The following is an 18,319-nucleotide window of genomic DNA, read 5'->3' on the forward strand; positions in this document are numbered from 1 at the left end:
AAAATATCTTCTTGAAAACTTGAAAGTATTAAAGTGGAAAAAAACAAACCTTGATAGATTTATTTTTCCTTACGTAGTTTGTGTATACAGAAATTTATTTTAGTTCGATTGTGTAGGAAGCTATAAGCTTATAGACACACTTTCGAATCCGTTCCTGGAACCAACCAGTACTGAGCAATGAGTGTAAAGTTTCTTGGTCAAGGAAACAATGATTTGGCCCTGACGGGGTTTGAGCCCATGCTGCTAGCAATCATTAGTAGTCCAACGCGTTAACCACTCGGCCATGCCGCCATGGAAATATTTGTGCCAGTGGGTTATTGTGTCAGTAAAAATCTCTGGCTATATGCAAATAAAATGCAAATAATTTCACTGATTTAAGTAGCAAATGTATAAATAATTTTTACTGAATACAGAAGCATATGTATAAATAATTTCTCTGATACCAGTAGCAAATATATAAATAAAATCACTAATTTCAGTATCAGATGTATAAATAATTTCACTGATTTCAGTAGGACATGTAGAATATTGTTGTGATATTATATTTCAGGCCTCAAGGCTATCTAAGGATACATTAAGTATGTGCGAGGGAGCATTTATATGCCTACCATACCATCGACACTTAAACTATGTCACAGAAATCATCAAACTTTGCTCAGATGTGTAAGTTACATAATACTTGACTGATTTTAAGCTTTTTTCATCATCACAGTTATTTCTTTCTGATCTTGTTTTTTGAAACCAAGAAATTTAGAAAGTTACATGTATGGTTAAAATATTTTTTTCTTTGGGGAAACCCAGTGAGTAATTGATCAGGTATGAAAACTGAGGATAAAATAAGATTTTTTTGCATTGGAATTTTACTTGCATTTGAGATAGTGAGACTAATATTAATTTGAGAAATTTTAAGTAAAGTTCATGTTACTTAGTCTGGGAGTTTTCCCATCTTATTCCTGGATCATCGTGTGTGTAGAAATTACTTTGAGGAGAGGAATTATTGCACACTCACACACACAGATGATATTAAACATTAATATCCATGTAATAATAGGGTTATAAATATGGACAATTTTGGTTTTTTGCGTTGTGGAGGGTAAGCAGTTTTTAGCTTGTCTTTTTCAAAGGAAAAGTCAAGCTATTATTTTTGGTGCGACAGTGTTGACGTTTTTGTCATCATCCAAAAACTTACATGTAGCTTATTACTCAAACAATTTTAAAAAGTATGAAACTTCGAATGCTTGTTTATCATGGCAATACACAGTATATTGACAAGGGGCATAATTCTGAAAGCTATATTTGAAGTTCTGACCCTTTTTAACTAAGAATTTTTAACTGACAAGCTTTCTGTATATTTGTTTTCAGGTGTTCCAAATCCCAGCATTATGAGGTTGCACAAGACTCGTATAGGAAGTTAGTGTTGAAATGTTTGTCTCATCCCATAGATAAGATCAGACTTCATGCCTATATAAATGTCCTAAATACAGTAAAGGTTAGTTGCTTTATTCCAATGTCAAGTCCTGTGTCTTTGAAATACAGTTGATAAATATTTCTACAACTAGCATAGGTAAAAACTATTATGGAAGTTGCTTTAAAATAAATAGGCAGTCTAAGAAGTTCATTATCTTCCATTTTGGGTCTATTTTTCATTGACAAAAGAACACTTACTATGAAACATTGACTATCAAGGTCAAATATGAAAATTGAATTATAAATCATTAATTACAATTAGGTTTTCTTGGAGAATTCTATTTTGGATAAGGAAGAAGGCTAATTTGGTCCAACATAAATGCACTAAATGTTTTAAAAAAAGTGTTATTAAATATATTTCTTTCTATTTAAGTACACTATAGTCATAACCAGTTCAATACTAACTGTGTGTTCCCCTACTTAAAGTACATTGACCCATTCCTGATAGTTTAAAAATTCTGGTTTTCTTATGATAATTTTTTGAAATTCATATTTTGGCTATTATTAAGACTTTTTTTAATTTTAATTTCCCTGTTATCATGACTAATTTCCAATTCAATGGACCTGGACACATTCTCTAAGCAAATTATATTTAATTTCCTTTACGATGAAGGTGACCGTTATATTTCAGACTCACTTGAGTGTAGCTAAAGCATCCGACCCTACCTCTACGTCATGTCTGAAGGTAAAATTTATCATCAATGCTGATGTACTGTATGAGGTTATAGTGTTTGGTTTGGCTGACAAAGATGCAAAGGTAAGCTTACATTGGAGCTGCGTCATGACAAAACCAACATAGTGCGTTTGCGACCAGCATGGATCCAGATAAGCCTGCGCATCCGCACAGTCTGATCAGGATCCATGCTGGTCGCTTACCAACTCTATTACATGTAGAAAAACTGATAGCGAACAACATGGATCCATCTGGTCGCAAAGCCATTATGTTGGTTTTGTCATGACGCGGCTCATTTAAGTTCTCATTGAAGAAGAAATAAATCTTGGTTTTGCTCATGAATATGTGTGAGGGGTAACATTATTTTGTGTGAAACAACTATTATTTCTTTAAAAGAATGGTTCATCTTCCATTTTTAGCTCACCTGTCACAAAGTGACAGGGTGAGCTTTTGTGATCGCTTTTCGTCCGGCGTCCGGCCGTCCATCATCCGTCCGTCGTCCATCCGTAAACTTTTACTTTAAATGACATCTCCTCATAAACCACTAAGCCAATTTCATCCAAACTTCACAGGAATGTTCCTTTGGTGGTCACCTTTAAAAATTGTTCAAAGAATTTTAATTCCATGCAGAACTCTGGTTGATGGCAACCGAAAGAAAAAACTTTAAATATCTTCTTTTAAAAAACCCAAAGAGCTAGAGCTTAGATATTTGGCATGAAACATCTTCTAGTGAATGTCTACAAAGTTTGTTCAAATAAAAGCCTTGGGGTCAAAATTGGCCCCGCCCCAGGGGGTCATTGATTTTCCCTATATGCATATAGTAAAAACTTAAAAAATCATCTTTTAAAGAACCAAAAGAGCTAGAGCTAAGATATTTAGCATGAAACATCTTCTAATGAGTGTCTACCAAGTTTGTTCAAATAAAAGCCCTGGGGTCAAAATTGGCCCCGCCCCAGGGGGTCATTGATTTTCCCTATATGCATATAGTAAAAACTTAAAAATCTTCTTTTAAAGAACTCAAAGAGCTAGAGCTAAGATATTTAGCATGAAACATGTTCTAATGTGTGTCTACCAAGTTTGTTCAAATAAAAGCCCTGGGGTCAAAATTGGCCCCGCCCTGGGGGTCATAGATTTTCCTTATATATGTGTAAAGCAAAAACTTTCAAAAATCTTTTTTGAAAAACCTAAATAGCTAGAGCTAAGATATTTAGCAGGAAACATCTTCTTGTGAGTGTCTACAAAGTTTGTTCAGATAAAAGCTCTGGGGTCAAAATTGGCCCTGCCCCGGGGGTCATAGATTTTCCTTATATGTGTATAGCAAAAACTTAAAAATCTTCTTTGAAAAAACCCAAATAGCTAGAGTTTTAGATATTAAGCATGAAACATTTCTAGAAAGTGTCTACAAAGTTTGTTCAAAATAAAAGCCTTGGGGTCAAAAACTGGCCACCGCCCCAGGGGTGTCATTTTTTTTAACTATATGTGTATTAGTAAAAGCTTGAAAAAAAAATCTTCTTTTAAAAACCCAATGAGCTACAGCTTAGATGTTTAGCATGAAACATCTTATGGGTGTCTTCCAAGTTTGTTCAAATAAAAAGCCCCTGGGGTTAAAACTGGCCCCCTGCTCCGGGCCTATATACAGGTGAGCGACACCTCATGGTCATCATGGCCCTCTTGTTAGAACTCTTTATCAAATTTTTAGGAATATCAAAACGAAAAAATGCCCCCGGTCAGACTGAACAGATGTGCCGACTGGCCTGGCTACATGTATATACTGGGGCGAAGGCTAACCGCTTTTGGTTCCAGATTTTTTAAGTTAAGTTTTGTCCCTTCACAATTTTATAACTAGTACGATGTTAAACTTTATTATTTATTTTTAATTTAAAAAAGAGGCCCTGTCACGACAAAAACCCCCCCTAGTGCATTTGTGGGCCAGTATGGGAAACCAGACCCGTCTGCGCGGGGTGCAGAGGCCCGGTCTGGATCCATGCTGGTCGCAAACGCACTATTTTAGTTTTTTCATGACGCGGCTTATATATAAAAGAAGTACATGTTCTGATTTTAGATAGCAAGTTGTGCTACAGATATAATGTGTCACCTTTTGAAGAGTCAATTATTGATGTCTACAGAATTATGGCAGGCTTTCCTACAAGCTGTAATGCGAGGATTACCTATATTACAAGTTAGTAAACTTTTCATTATGATACATGGTTAATCTTTAATCTGATGATTGTTTTAATTGATGGATTGTACTGCTTGTTAGTAATTCAAAGGGTTTCAGAATTGAAGTTTTATAAGTGAGCTTTCAGCAATAAGAAGTTATGTTTGACTGCATGGAAGTACAGATATGCTTGACAACACTATGGCAAAGATCTGTAATTGTCATGTCTAACAATTAAAAAATAAACCATTGATTAGCTGAATTAGAATGAATGAATATTAACACAATAATGTGTACCTTTTCATAATGTGTGATAAATTGTTTATAATTACAGTCCTATGCTGGACCTACAACAGTTATTGGGACAACAGTGTTGTCTATGTTGGAACCAAAGTCATCAGAATCCCCAAATGAACTTTCACACATAGAGAAATTCAGGGGTACATTAAGATGTATGCTGTCTTCAGACTTAAAGTGAGTACTGTAAAGTTTGAAAATTTTTTGCTTATAAATCTATGACTTTACTTGATGATAACCACTTACCATTCTGACCTTACATAATGGACTTGTATTGTTTCTGAATATGGATCAGTCCATTAGTATTTTATTGTGGTTAAGAAATTGTGTACTAAAATTTAGTAGCAGCAGTCAGTGATTTTTAAAACTTTTTTTGCAACAACCCATACCCCTGAAATTGTGAATTTTTAGTGCGATAATCTGTCAAATTGTGAAAAAATAAACAAAAATAAATCATCACCTGTAGTCACTTTATTCATACATTTTAATAATTATATTCATAGTTTCAGCTTTCTTCTTTTTATTCCCTCAAATATATCAATCCTCAAGAGGTTAAGGATTGTTGACTTCAAACCACTTGCCCCTCACCGCTGTGGGTTCGAATCCTGACAGGGACTTTGGATTCTTTCATGTGAGGAAGCTATCCAGCTAGCTTACGGAACGTCGGTGGTTCTACTCAGGTGCCCGTTCGTACCTGAAATAATGCACGAAAGGGCACCTGAGGTCTTCCTCCACCAGTAAAGCTGGAACGTCACGATATGACCTATACTGTGTCGATGTGATGTAAAACCCAAAACAAACAAAAAATTCTCAAGATTGTCATTTGTCAGTTCATTATTAGTCCTCTACCGGTTTAACCGGAGGGGACTTTAGGTTTACCCTCCGTCCGTCTGTCCGTCCGTCCGTCTGTCTGTCAGTCCGTCAGTCCGTCCGTCCACAAAACTGGATCCCGCGATAACTCAAAAAGTACTAAAAATATTTTTATGAAACTTGAAATATGGGTAGATGGCAGTCTGGAGATTATGCACATCTTTTTCTTTTCTTCCTATGTTGAAAATTCTGGTTGCTATGGCAACAAATAGTCTGAAAATATGGCAAATTTAACACATAAACTGGATCCACTGATAACTCAAAAAGTACTGAAAATATTTTTATGAAACTTGGTATATGGGTAGATGGTAGTCTGGAGATTATGCACATTTTTTTCTTTTCTTCTTATGTTGAAAATTCTGGTTGCTATGGCAACAAATAGCCTGAATTTCAAGATTTCTGATTTAAATTTTTCAGCTTTTTCACTATAAGTTCTTTATTTCTTAAGGTGTTTACTTCAAACTTTAAATATAAGTTTCTGGTCACCAACCACATCATATGTGTTAAGGTTTACAACTCTAGCACAAAAATTATCAGAATTACCTCCCTTGAACTTAGAATTTTTATGAAAAAAAATGTTGTCTTTTTTAAATAACTTCTTTATTTCCTAATGTATCTACTTCAAACTTCATATACATGTATATGTTTCTTATTATCACTCAACATTTTTGAGAATGTTAAATACTCTAGCAAGACTAATTCCAGAATTATGTCCCCCTTGAACTTAGATTTTTTCCGAGAAATTGGTATTTTTTACTCCAACTTCTTCAATCATTATAGGATTTACTTTAAAAACCCACATCGTAATAATTTGACAAGGTTGTATAAACATAATTTCCTTACTAGGCAGGGAAACTTAACACATTACTGTGATATAGACAAACTTAGAACTCAAAAGATTTAAGTTCATTCATGTCATTCATTCACTGGTAAAATTGAATGGCCAATGGCCCATCAGAATGTTGCTGGGGTTCTAACCGGTAGGGGACTTATGGATTGCTTGCAATACTATGATAATTGCTTGTTTTATTAGCTACTGAAAAGCAATCCTGCCAATTGTGAATTTTTTACACATTTTTGTGAATTTTTTATGTGTTTTTGGCATTGTGAAGAGGCCTTATTTCGGGGTCAAAATCAACCAAAAAAAATCACTGGCAGTCAAATTGAATGGATGTGTTGACTATCCTGGATGTATTCTTGTGGTTATATACTGAATGTATTCTGGTGGTTATATACTGGATGTATTCTGGTGGTTATAAACAGTATGTATTCTGTTGGTTATATACTGTATGTATTCTGTTGGTTATATACTGGATGTATTCTGGTGGTTATATACTGGATGTATTCTGTTGGTTATATACTGTATGTATTCTGGTGGTTATATACTGGATGTATTCTGGTGGTTATATACTGGATGTATTCTGGTAGTTATAAACAGTATGTATTCTGTTGGTTATATACTGGATGTATTCTGTTGGTTATATACTGAATGTATTCTGGTGGTTATATACTGAATGTATTCTGGTGGTTATATACTGGATGTATTCTGTTGGTTATATACTGAATGTATTCTGGTGGTTATATACTGGATGTATTCTGGTGGTTATAAACAGTATGTATTCTGTTGGTTATATACTGGATGTATTCTGGTGGTTATATACTGGATGTATTCTGTTGGTTATATACTGTATGTATTCTGGTGGTTATATACTGGATGTATTCTGGTGGTTATATACTGGATGTATTCTGGTAGTTATAAACAGTATGTATTCTGTTGGTTATATACTGGATGTATTCTGGTGGTTATATACTGGATGTATTCTGTTGGTTATATACTGGATGTATTCTGGTGGTTATATACTGGATGTTTTCTGGTGGTTATATACTGGATATATTCTGGTGGTTATATACTGGATATATTCTGGTGGTTATATACTGGATGTATTCTGGTGTTATGTACTGGATGTATACTGGTGGTTATATACTGGATGTATTCTGGTGGTTATATACTGGATGTATTCTGGTGGTTATATACTGGATATATTCTGGTGGTTATATACTGGATATATTCTGGTGGTTATATACTGGATATATTCTGGTGGTTATATACTGGATGTATTCTGGTGTTATGTACTGGATGTATACTGGTGGTTATATACTGGATGTATTCTGGGGGTTATATACTGGATATATTCTGGGGGTTATATACTGGATGTATTCTGGTGTTATGTACTGGATGTATACTGGTGGTTATATACTGGATGTATTCTGGGGGTTATATACTGGATGTATTCTGATTGTTATATACAGGATGTGTTCTGGTGGTTATATACTGGATATATTCTAGGGGTTATTGCTGCAGACACTAATTGGTTTATAAAGGTGGGGTTATATCACCAACTTGATGATTTGCTGAGCACTGGATATATCATATGTATATGACATAAATATAAGGCAATGTTAGCAATATATTTGTTTTTACAGAGTCAGAGCTGAGGCATTAAAGAGACTTTCCTGGTATCTATCAAATGAGACTAACAGTGGTAAAAAATTGCCTGTGTTCTCTGACCTTGATGTCTCAAATCTATCCAACATTTTTATTGTTGATACACAAAGATCTGTAGAAGAAGACCTCGGGAGATCTGTCTTTCAGGTAATAAAAAACTCATAATTGTTACCAAATTTATGCCAAAGTAGAAGAATTAACAACATGTTTACAAGATTAAGTTGAAAATTATAAGAGAAAATTGAAATAAGAACTATCATGATCCTAATATTTAGCAGTAGGTGATAGAAAAAGCTCAAGGCACACACTCAATAATACTTGCTATGAAGATACTTTGTCTTTATTTCCTGTTTATTTATCTTTTGCCTGCGGACAGCTGCAAAAATCTTCCCATGCAGCCAGTGCAAACTAAGATCAGCCATCTGTGCTGTTTGTGCTATTCACTCAGTAACTTTTTTTGAAATTTTCACTAAAAATGATAAATGGTTTTGTCAGACAAGTCCATATTAGACATTTATCGTGTTAATGGTTAAAATGTTTTTATGAGTAATGAATTCATATGTAAGGGGATGTAATGCAAGCAATCTTATGTCAATGTCTTTTTAGACTTTCAAAAGTAAGTGATAAAGTGTTGAATATATGTACAGTCAAAACTGCCGATCGGCCACCTTTATAAAAGCGCCTCCTGCCTAAGTGAGCCATCTTTGGACATCCCCAATGTAAATTACTATATATTTGTCTCTTATAAGACAGCCACCTGCTCAACGCCGCCAACGGCCACCCATTTTCATCCCCAAATAGCCAAAATTACCAGATAAAACGGCCAGTACAAGAACGTTTGTCGCCATTTTGGATCCAATATTTTTTCTGTACCATACCGTTTTCGTACCATACCGTTTTCGTACCATAAACGAAAGTAAAGTGAAATTATAATTGTGCATGGAAATTTCTTTTAAATAAACCACATTAAGGAAATCTAATTGCCAAGTAAAATTTAAGCTGTCCAATTTATTAAGCTGAATCTATACCTTTCAATGTCTAATAATCACTAATCGGATTGTTTTGAAGACGTGTCAACATACATGTGTAATATGTACACGGTATCAATCTAATACATGCAACGGGGCATGACCTTTCTTTGTTTGCATAATCATCGTCACATAAATCGTATAGTAGTAACTATTTATTGTCGCAAATCAAAGCGTTACTCGGCAAATTTCTTCAATTGTATTAAGAACAACTTGTTTTTACTTTCCTTTTGTATGAATAAAACGTAATTGATATCTTTTCCTACAGTTTACGGATTTAAAAGAAATTAAATTGAATCAATAACCGAGCATAGTTAACTTTGTATGTCCGACGTTTTAACAATAATTATGCCTCTGAGATTATCACAGTTATATAAACATGGCAGTCTAATTGTTGAATTCACTGAAACATTTATTGTAAATGGCCATTATTTCTAAAACTGTTTGAGATTTCATCTAAATGAATGCAAGAAAACTGATTAAGAGTTCACCTCCGTATGAATGAAATAATTTGATTACGTTTTCACTTAGTTTATAAAATTAAGTAAGGACACCAGGTGTTTTACGTCATATTCTAAAAAATAGTTAAAAATAGTCACTTTTCCTAGCCAGAGTTCAGCCCTGTATAAGAGAGCCACCTGTATAAGAGAGACACTTTTACAAATTCCCAATACTGTCTCTCTTATACAGGTTTGACTGTATACATTGTTACGTCATAACATTACTTGAATGTCTAATAATTTCACTCTAATTTTTTCTATTCTAAAAATGATGTTTTTGCATTAATAATGGAAGAATATCAAATATGAAAAATGGAGCCTGGCAACAAGCAAGACATGGGTTACTATGGATATGAGTATTTTGGGTGTTTATTTAAAATATTCTTTGAATTCAATGTATATGTATTATGTCAATACAAAATAAAGATAAATATAAAGAGAAAATATTAGAAAATAAAGGAGTTACTGCAAAATTCCTCGAACTTGTTGAACAGCTCTTGTATACATTGTTTATCATTTTGTATTAAAGGTTGATGGCTTACGGAAAGTTTATGAAATATTTACATCACTCTCTGTCGATCCTGGTGTGAAGAAATCGGCTGTAGATCAGCTTGCTATTATACTGCAAGGTAAAAAAACATTTCATTTTAAGCTATCTTCAGCTTTTCTAAAGGTTTAATCTATTATTTTTAGACAAATTGTTTCATATAATTGTCAAATCAAAAGAACTTAGGTGGAAAATGAAATTTGCTGACGATAAAATACATCAACAATTAGGAAATCCCTCGATACCTGTAATATACCAGTCCGCTCTCTATATTTAAATTAGTAAGGAGGACAATTCGTTTCCCGATCTTCTATATTTTAGAAAAGAACATCACTAACATATGAATAGCTCTCGAGACGCTGTTTTGGAGAAGACTTAAAAGTGATATTTTGCACTTTTTAAAGTTAACATTACTGAAAACTTAGTTTGAAACAACACAGAATTGATTTTCCAACAGAAATGCTGAAAGGCGCTTTAATTCATTGTCATTACGTAACTATATAATCTCAGATTTTTTTTTTATAGCATATGCAATTTAAATGAAAATTTCTACTCAAGATAATTTTTTGTAAAAAATATGTGAATCCGTGAAAGCAGTATATGCCACAAATTTTATCAAATTGTTTTTATTTTAACAGACCCTACTCTTCACCCAGCATTTAAAAAAGATGGCGGATTTGAGAAGATATTGGCACATCTTCAGCTTGGTGTACTGAGAGATGGTGACTCTAATACTGTAAGTCTTAGGTTACCTATAAATGATTACTCTTTCTTGGTAATGTCAGTTTCAAAGCTGGTCTTAAAAAATATCAATAAAATAACAATAATTCCCAGCAATAATAACTCATTTTATACCTTATGTATGGCATTGTAGTCAAATAATGCAATTGGAAATCTTTCATGAGTTTACTGTTTGCCATCATTATGATTTGAGAAGCTTTAGAAATATGTTATGATTTAAATTATCACAAATAGGTAAAAATGTTGATCATTTTTAAATTATTTACATGCTATCGGGTGATGAGCTTTCAAAAGCCATCGTCATAATTGAAGTACATTGAACATTTAGACAAAGAAAGTGAGATTTCTTCATAAATTAACAGCAGCCATGTATATTAAACTTTATAAACCTCACGATTATCCAATGAAAAGCGTTATTAAAAACATGCAGTATTATAAAATCCTGTATAAATATCATGATAATCCAATGAAAAGTGACGTTACAAACATGTAGTATTATGTGTACATTTTATTTTACAGAACAACAATATACAGTATTTACCTGGATGTATGACAGTATTGAGACATCTGATACACCATGACTACTCACTGAGACATAAAATGGCTCATAATGCCAGCTTGTATTATACACTCCTTAGAGGTAAGAATAGTTCATATTGATATTCCTTCAGTTAGAAGTAGACAGTTTCTACTTTTCACAGCAAGACAATTCTATTACATAATCAAAGTGTGTTATAGGAGGTTTATAATGTCCTATCCTTTTAATTTAACCCCTGAAACTATTAATTATCTTAAATGGACTTATCCATCTTTCAGTCTGGACAAAACCATTTATGATTTGTAGGGACAGTTTTGAAATATGTACTGATTGAATAGCAAACAGTGCAGACCATAATCAGATGGCATGGATGTGCTGGCTGATCTTGGTCTGCACTGGTCGCATGGGTAAAATCTGTTGCTGCTGGTTGGCTAAGAGATAACAGACATAGAAAGTTATGGTATAAATGACATCATTTAGAAGTTTAGTGGCATGTGATATATTAATTCATGAGGCAAATATCAAGAGTTAATAACAAAATTTGTGATAAGTGGGTCCCTTATTCATATGGTGTTTCATTATTGATAAGTGGTAATATAATGGTTCCTCCATTGTTACCATTAACTCAACAATTTTAAGAATAGAGAGAACTATTATACACACTCAGGAGTTGGTGTTGACATCACACTTTGGTTAAGTTTTTGCTTGCTATTTGATATCTCCAATGCTAGTGAAGAGAATGCATTGAAACTTCACTAACTTATTTGAGAGCATAAAAGTAGGTCACTACACAGCCCCCTAACTCTAACATGAATTTTGACAAAATAATGGCTGTTTTTGAACTTGTTTTGGCTCTAGTTTTACTAACAAGCATTGAGATTAGTTGAGCATGCTACTGACAGCTCTTGTTGTCAAAGTGATGAGTAGCTAACAATTCACATGACAAGGCTAGTCGTTAAAATTTACCTGTGTACTGTTTCGAGTAACATCTGTTATATGTGTAAGTTTTGAACATTTGAGCCGCGTCACAACAAAACCAACATAGTGCGTTTGCGACCAGCATGGATCCAGACCAGCCTGCGCATCCGCGCTGTCTGATCAGGATCCATGCTGTTCGCTTACCAACCCTATTACAAGTAGAGAAACTGATAGCGAACAGCATGGATCCTGATCAGACTGCGCGGATACGCAGGCTGGTCTGGATCCATGCTGGTCGCAAACCCATTATGTTGGTTTCGTCGTGACACGGCTCATTATTCTTTACAATTAATGATTGCAATATTACTGTTTTATTTGATAAATTTCAGTGGCACTTCTCCATCATAGAGATGAGAGAACATGTTACGAAGTTTCTCATGTTCTCACTCTACTCTTGTTTGATGAGCAAGCTAGGTTCTCGGGGTAAGTCTCATTTATTTTTCTACCCTTAGTTAAAAAAGAAAAATGTTTTTACCTTTTCCCTCAATACTAGGAAGGAAAAGGACCGGCAGACTACCCACAAGCTGTTACCAAAGGGTCTTAAAAGTTGGGAGATTACGAATTGAGCTATGAAAAGGGTTAAAAAAAATGAGCTAATCATTTAAATTGTGTCAGTTTTGTTGAAAATATATTTTCTATTTTGATAGCATGTAAAATGTCAATAAAATGAATGATCGTTGTCACTATGGTGCAAATATAAGCCATTATTCAACAATTTTACAGTTATCAACATAAACTTGGAATGCTCGCTTATTATGACAAGGGGGCATCATCCGAAAGCTATATTTTTGGAGTTTTTACCCCTTTTTAACAGATAAATATTAACACTGCATATGGTGCTTCTGTATGTTTCTATATTTTTATGATTTAATATATTTAACTTTTTTTTCCAGGGGAAGCAAAACTACTACATTTTCTGTTCCAAACATTGTCAAACTTAGGTAAGGAAAGCATCCTACTTTTTTAGTACAGCTGATACACATAATATTTATAATTAGTGTACATATTTTAAATATGCTTAAAAATATTTGCTAGCGCATACTTAATCTTTATTACTTATAAAAAATTTATTAGTTTAATGATGAAGCAAAAGTAAATTTTATTAATCATTTTTAAGGACTTTATAAAAATGAAGATAAAATTTCTAAATGAAAGTGAAATTATCCTCATGTATTTATAATGATGTGTATTTCAGGTACAAACTACCGTTCCGTGCTCACACACATTTTGAGAAGAGTCCAAATCGATGTGCGTCCCCACCGGACCCAGATCCTCTAATGACCGGACAGCCTCTAGAGATGATGAGGATAACATGGAATGCAGCATGGCATTCTGGGATGGATTCCTTGGTTAAAACATTAGCAGAGAATAAATCACTGGATGCTAATCAAGAGTAAGTTTTTTTGCCATTCAATAGAGACTGCTTAAGTTTTAAGTTCAGCTTAGACACTGGTTATGTACATGTTGTTTCAGGAGATTTCTACAATAGTTGTTGAAAGCATGGCCCTATAGTTATAAATGGTTCTGCCGTAGTGTTGCTTTTGTTGTCATTTACTTTTTATGGATGAAAAAAAAAAAATTAAAATTTTGATTGAAACAAAAAAAGTCTAAAGCAAAGATATTTTTGGTTGGTGATTTCATGTAGTAGACATCTATAAAACTTACATATATCATTATTACATTTTCTATTTACTTAAATTGTTGGTTAAATTAACATATCATAGATACATGTAAAACCGCCTCCGTGGTCGAGGGGTTAGAGTCGGTGACTTCTAATCCAGTTACCTCTCTGGCGTGGGTTCGATCCCCGGGGGATGCTTTGGTAGTTTACTGTGGAGGAAGGTAGTATAGTTCTGATGTAACTCTCCAGGAACGATGGTTAGGAAACTACCCGCCTATATATGACTGAAATACTTTTGGGAAAAGGCGTAAAATGAAACAAACAAACAAACAAGATACATGTAAAATGTTTTGTTGTTGCATTTTTAGCTCACCTGACCACGAAGAGGTCAAGGTGAGGTATAGTGATGGGGCTATGTCCGTCGTCGTGCGTCATGCGTCGTCAACAATTTGGTTGTTAACAGTCTAGCAGTCACAGTTTTGATTGGATCATCATCAAACTTTGTCAGAATGTTTGTCTCAATGAAATACAGATCGAGATCAAAGATGGGTTATCGTGGGTCAAAAACTGGGTCACCTGAGCTAAAAATAGAAAAAACTTGTTAACACTCTAGAGGCTGCAGTTTTCATCCAAATATTCTGGAAATTTGTCAGGAAGGTTGTTTTAATGATATCTAGGTCAAGTTCGAAGATGGGTCATCTCCGGTCAAAAACTAGGTCACAGGAGCTAAAAATAGAAAAAGCTTGTTAACACTCTAACAATTGGGTTGTTAACAGTCTAGCAGTCACAGTTTTGATTGGATCATCATCAAACTTTGTCAGAATGTTTGTCTTAATGAAATACAGATCGAGTTCGAAGATGGGCTATCTCGGGTCAAAAACTAGGTCACAGGAGCTAAAAATAGAAAAAGCTTGTTAACACTCTAGAGGCTGCAGTTTTCATCCAAATATTCTGCAAATTTGTCAGGAAGGTTGTTTTAATGATATCTAGGTCAAGTTCGAAGATGGGTCATCTCCGGTCAAAAACTAGGTCAGAGGAGCTAAAAATAGAAAAGCTTGTTAACACTCTAGTGGCTGCAGTTTTTATCCAAATATTCTGGAAATATGTCAGGAAGGTTGTTTTGATGATTTTTAGGTCAAGTTCGAAGATGGGTCATCTCCGGTCAAAAACTAGGTCACAGGAGCTTAAAATAGAAAAAGCTTGTTAACACTCTAGAGGCTGCAGTTTTCATCCAAATATTCTGGAAATTTGTCAGGAAGGTTGTTTTGATGATATCTAGGTCAAGTTTGAAGATGGGTCATCTCAGGTCAAAAACTAGGTCACAGGAGCTAAAAATAGAAAAGCTTGTTAACACTCTAGTGGCTGCAATTTTCATCCAAATATTCTGGAAATTTGTCAGGAAGGTTGTTTTGATGATATCTAGGTCAAGTTCGAAGATGGGTCATCTCCGGTCAAAAACTAGGTCACAGGAGCTAAAAATAGAAAAAGCTTGTTAACACTCTAGTGGCTGCAGTTTTGATCCAAATATTCTGGAAATTTGTCAGGAAGGTTGTTTAGATGATATCTAAGTTAAGTTCGAAGATGGGTCATCTTCGGTCAAAAACTAGGTCACAGGAGCTAAAAATAGAAAAAGCTTGTTAACACTCTAGTGGCTGCAGTTTTCATCCAAATATTCTGGAAATTTGTCAGGAAGGTTGTTTTAATGATATCTAGGTCAAGTTCGAAGATAGGTCATCTCTGGTCAAAAACTAGGTCACAGGAGCCAAAAAAAGAAAAGCTTGTTAACACATTAGGGGCTGCAGTTTTCATCTAAATATTCTGGAAATTTGTCAAGAAGGTTGTTTTGATGATATCTAAGTCAAGTTTGAAGATGGGTCATGTCCGGTCAGAAACTAGGTCACAGGAGCTAAAAATAGAAAAAGCTTGTTAACACTCTAGGGGCTGCAGTTTTGATCCAAATATTTTGGAAATTTGTCAAGAAGGTTGTTTTGATGATTTCTAGGTCAAGTTCGAAGATGGGTTATCTCCGGTCAAAAACTAGGTCACAGGAGCTAAAAATAGAAAAAGCGTGTTAACACCCTAGTGGCTGCAGTTTTGATTCAAATATTCTGGAAATTTGTCAGGAAGATTGTTTTGATGATTTCTAGGTCAAGTTAGAAGATGGGTCATGTCTGGTCAAAAACTAGGTCACAGGAGCTAAAAATAGAAAAAGCTTGTTAACACTCTAATGGTTGCAGTTTTCATCCAAACATTCTGGAAATTTGTCAGGAAGGTTGTTTTGATGATTTCTAGGTCAAGTTCGAAGATAGGTCATCTCAGGTTAAAAACTAGGTCACGGAGCTAAAAATAGAAAAAGCTTGTTAACACTCTAGTGGCTGCAGTTTTCATCTAAATATTCTGGAAATTTGTCAAGAAGGTTGTTTTGATGATTTCTAGGTCAAGTTCGAAGATGGGTCATCTCCGGCCAATAACTAGGTCACAGGAGCTAAAAATAGAAAAGCTTGTTAACACATTAGGGGCTGCAGTTTTCATCCAAATATTCTGGAAATTTGTCAGGAAGGTTGTTTTGTTGATTTCTAGGTCAAGTTCGAAGATGGGTTATCTCCGGTCAAAAACTAGGTCACAGGAGCTAAAAATAGCAAAAGCTTGTAAACACTCTAGTGGCTGCAGTATTGATTCAAATATTCTGGAAATTTGCCAGGAAGGTTGTTTTGATGATTTCTGGGTCAAGTTCGAAGATGGGTCATCTCAGGTCAAAAACTAGGTCACAGGAGCTAAAAATAGAAAAAGCTTGTTTACACTCTAGTGGCTGCAGTTTTGATCCAAATATTCTGGAAATTTGTCAGGAAGGTTGTTTTGATGATTTCTGGGTCAAGTGCTAAGATTGGTCATGTCCGGTCAAAAACTAGGTCACAGGAGCTAAAAATAGAAAAATCTTTTTAACACTCTAGTGGCTGCAGTTTTGATCTAAATTTCCTGGAAATTGGTCAGGAAGGTTGTTTTGATGATTTCTAGGTCAAGTTTGAATATGGGTCGTGTCCGATCAAAAATTAGGTCACATTGCCCAAATATGGAAAAATCTTTATAACACACTAGAGGTCACATGTTTGACTCAGTTGTCATCAAACTTGGCCATGATGCTTGTTTAAGACATTGCTTGGATGCGGTTGTGTCAGGTGAGCGATCCAGGGCCATCATGGCCCTCTTGTTTAAGACAAGACTCATTAACTGTAGTTATGCAATCACTTGATTTAAAGTGTAAATAATTTACTCATTATTGCAGATTTTCTCCCAAGTTAAAGCTGACCCCAACAGATCGTGTTGTATCTGTGACAAGTCATGTGAAACAGGGACTTCAGTCAGCAATCTATGACATATCTAACTCTACATCTCACCATGCCGTGTCAAGGTCACTGACCAGATTACTCAGTTATCTGGTGGTAAGATGTGATAAAGCTGTAACAACAATCTTCCATACACTAGACTGGTGTGGGGCCATTGCTAGGTGAGTAATTTCCTTGCTCAGTAATTGAAATGTTATTTCCTTGGTTATTGAATGTATTTTAAGTAGTAGTTGAAATGAAGTTTCTGTTGTAATTGAAATCAAATGTAGTTCCTGCAGTTGATGAAATGTAAATGAAATAAAATGTAATTTCTGCAGTATGAACATTGTTCTTTCTGTATTTGAAGTAAAATGATGTTTCTGCAGTAAATGAAATTTGGTTTCTGTAGTAATTGAAATTTGGTTTCTGTAGAAATTGAAATCAAGAGTAGTTCCTGATGTACTTTGATAATGTTGTAACACATATTTCAGAAAAACTAATCAGTTTTCAGAGTCATTCATTTATTTCATCTTTTAATACATTTTGTAGGTTTCATAAAAAAAGGAGTTCCCTATAAGCATATTTATTTTTTGATCTCATTTGTGCTCTTTATTATTGAACATGAAATGTTTGTTTTTCCCTTGCAAAAATGTAAACATGTACAAGTTGAATAAATTATGATATGATATTTAAATCTCTAATAGATTCTTGTAGATTTCTAATTGATCATATGCTACCAAGCAGCTTTAATTTCATTAAGATTAAAATATCATTTTGACACAGATACATATAATACTCTTTTATACATACATTTTATTGATTATTCTATATATAGCTATATAACATACATGTAGATATCTATTTATAAATATTTGGTCACATGACATTTCTGCCTATATTTAGAACAAGAAATATAAAAAACTCTATACCTACAAATATTATCTCCTATTTCTGTGCAGTTGGCCAACTGCCTCCATAGCTCAGTGGTTAGAGCACTGGTCTTGTAAACCAGGGGTCGTGAGTTCGATCCTCACTGGGGGCTGTCTCAAAAGTTTTTTTTGTAAATTTTTTT

The 18,319-nt window shown here is 34.3% G+C and overlaps 1 protein-coding gene and 1 non-coding gene across 2 annotated transcripts in view; both read left to right on the forward strand.

Moving 5' to 3' along the window:
* Positions 1-558: 558 nt before the first annotated feature.
* The window catches only part of LOC132740073 (rotatin-like), a gene marked incomplete at its 5' end in the record, with an annotated part of 33,737 nt that continues 15,976 nt past the window's right edge, over positions 559-18,319 (forward strand). Inside the window, 13 exon segments of the mRNA XM_060727931.1 lie at positions 559-663; positions 1,363-1,489; positions 2,099-2,224; positions 4,203-4,319; positions 4,633-4,772; positions 7,950-8,118; positions 10,029-10,128; positions 10,685-10,782; positions 11,307-11,427; positions 12,633-12,726; positions 13,197-13,244; positions 13,499-13,696; positions 17,208-17,429. Of these exon segments, the coding sequence (XP_060583914.1) occupies positions 559-663; positions 1,363-1,489; positions 2,099-2,224; positions 4,203-4,319; positions 4,633-4,772; positions 7,950-8,118; positions 10,029-10,128; positions 10,685-10,782; positions 11,307-11,427; positions 12,633-12,726; positions 13,197-13,244; positions 13,499-13,696; positions 17,208-17,429 (1,665 nt within the window).
* On the forward strand, positions 18,217-18,289 carry Trnat-ugu (transfer RNA threonine (anticodon UGU)). Its single transcript has one exon. It is a non-coding gene; the product is annotated as a tRNA-Thr (tRNA).

Source organism: Ruditapes philippinarum, unplaced genomic scaffold (genome assembly GCF_026571515.1).
Source record: "Ruditapes philippinarum isolate M1 unplaced genomic scaffold, ASM2657151v2 ctg3017_1_1_1_1, whole genome shotgun sequence".
Classification (NCBI taxonomy): domain Eukaryota; kingdom Metazoa; phylum Mollusca; class Bivalvia; order Venerida; family Veneridae; genus Ruditapes; species Ruditapes philippinarum.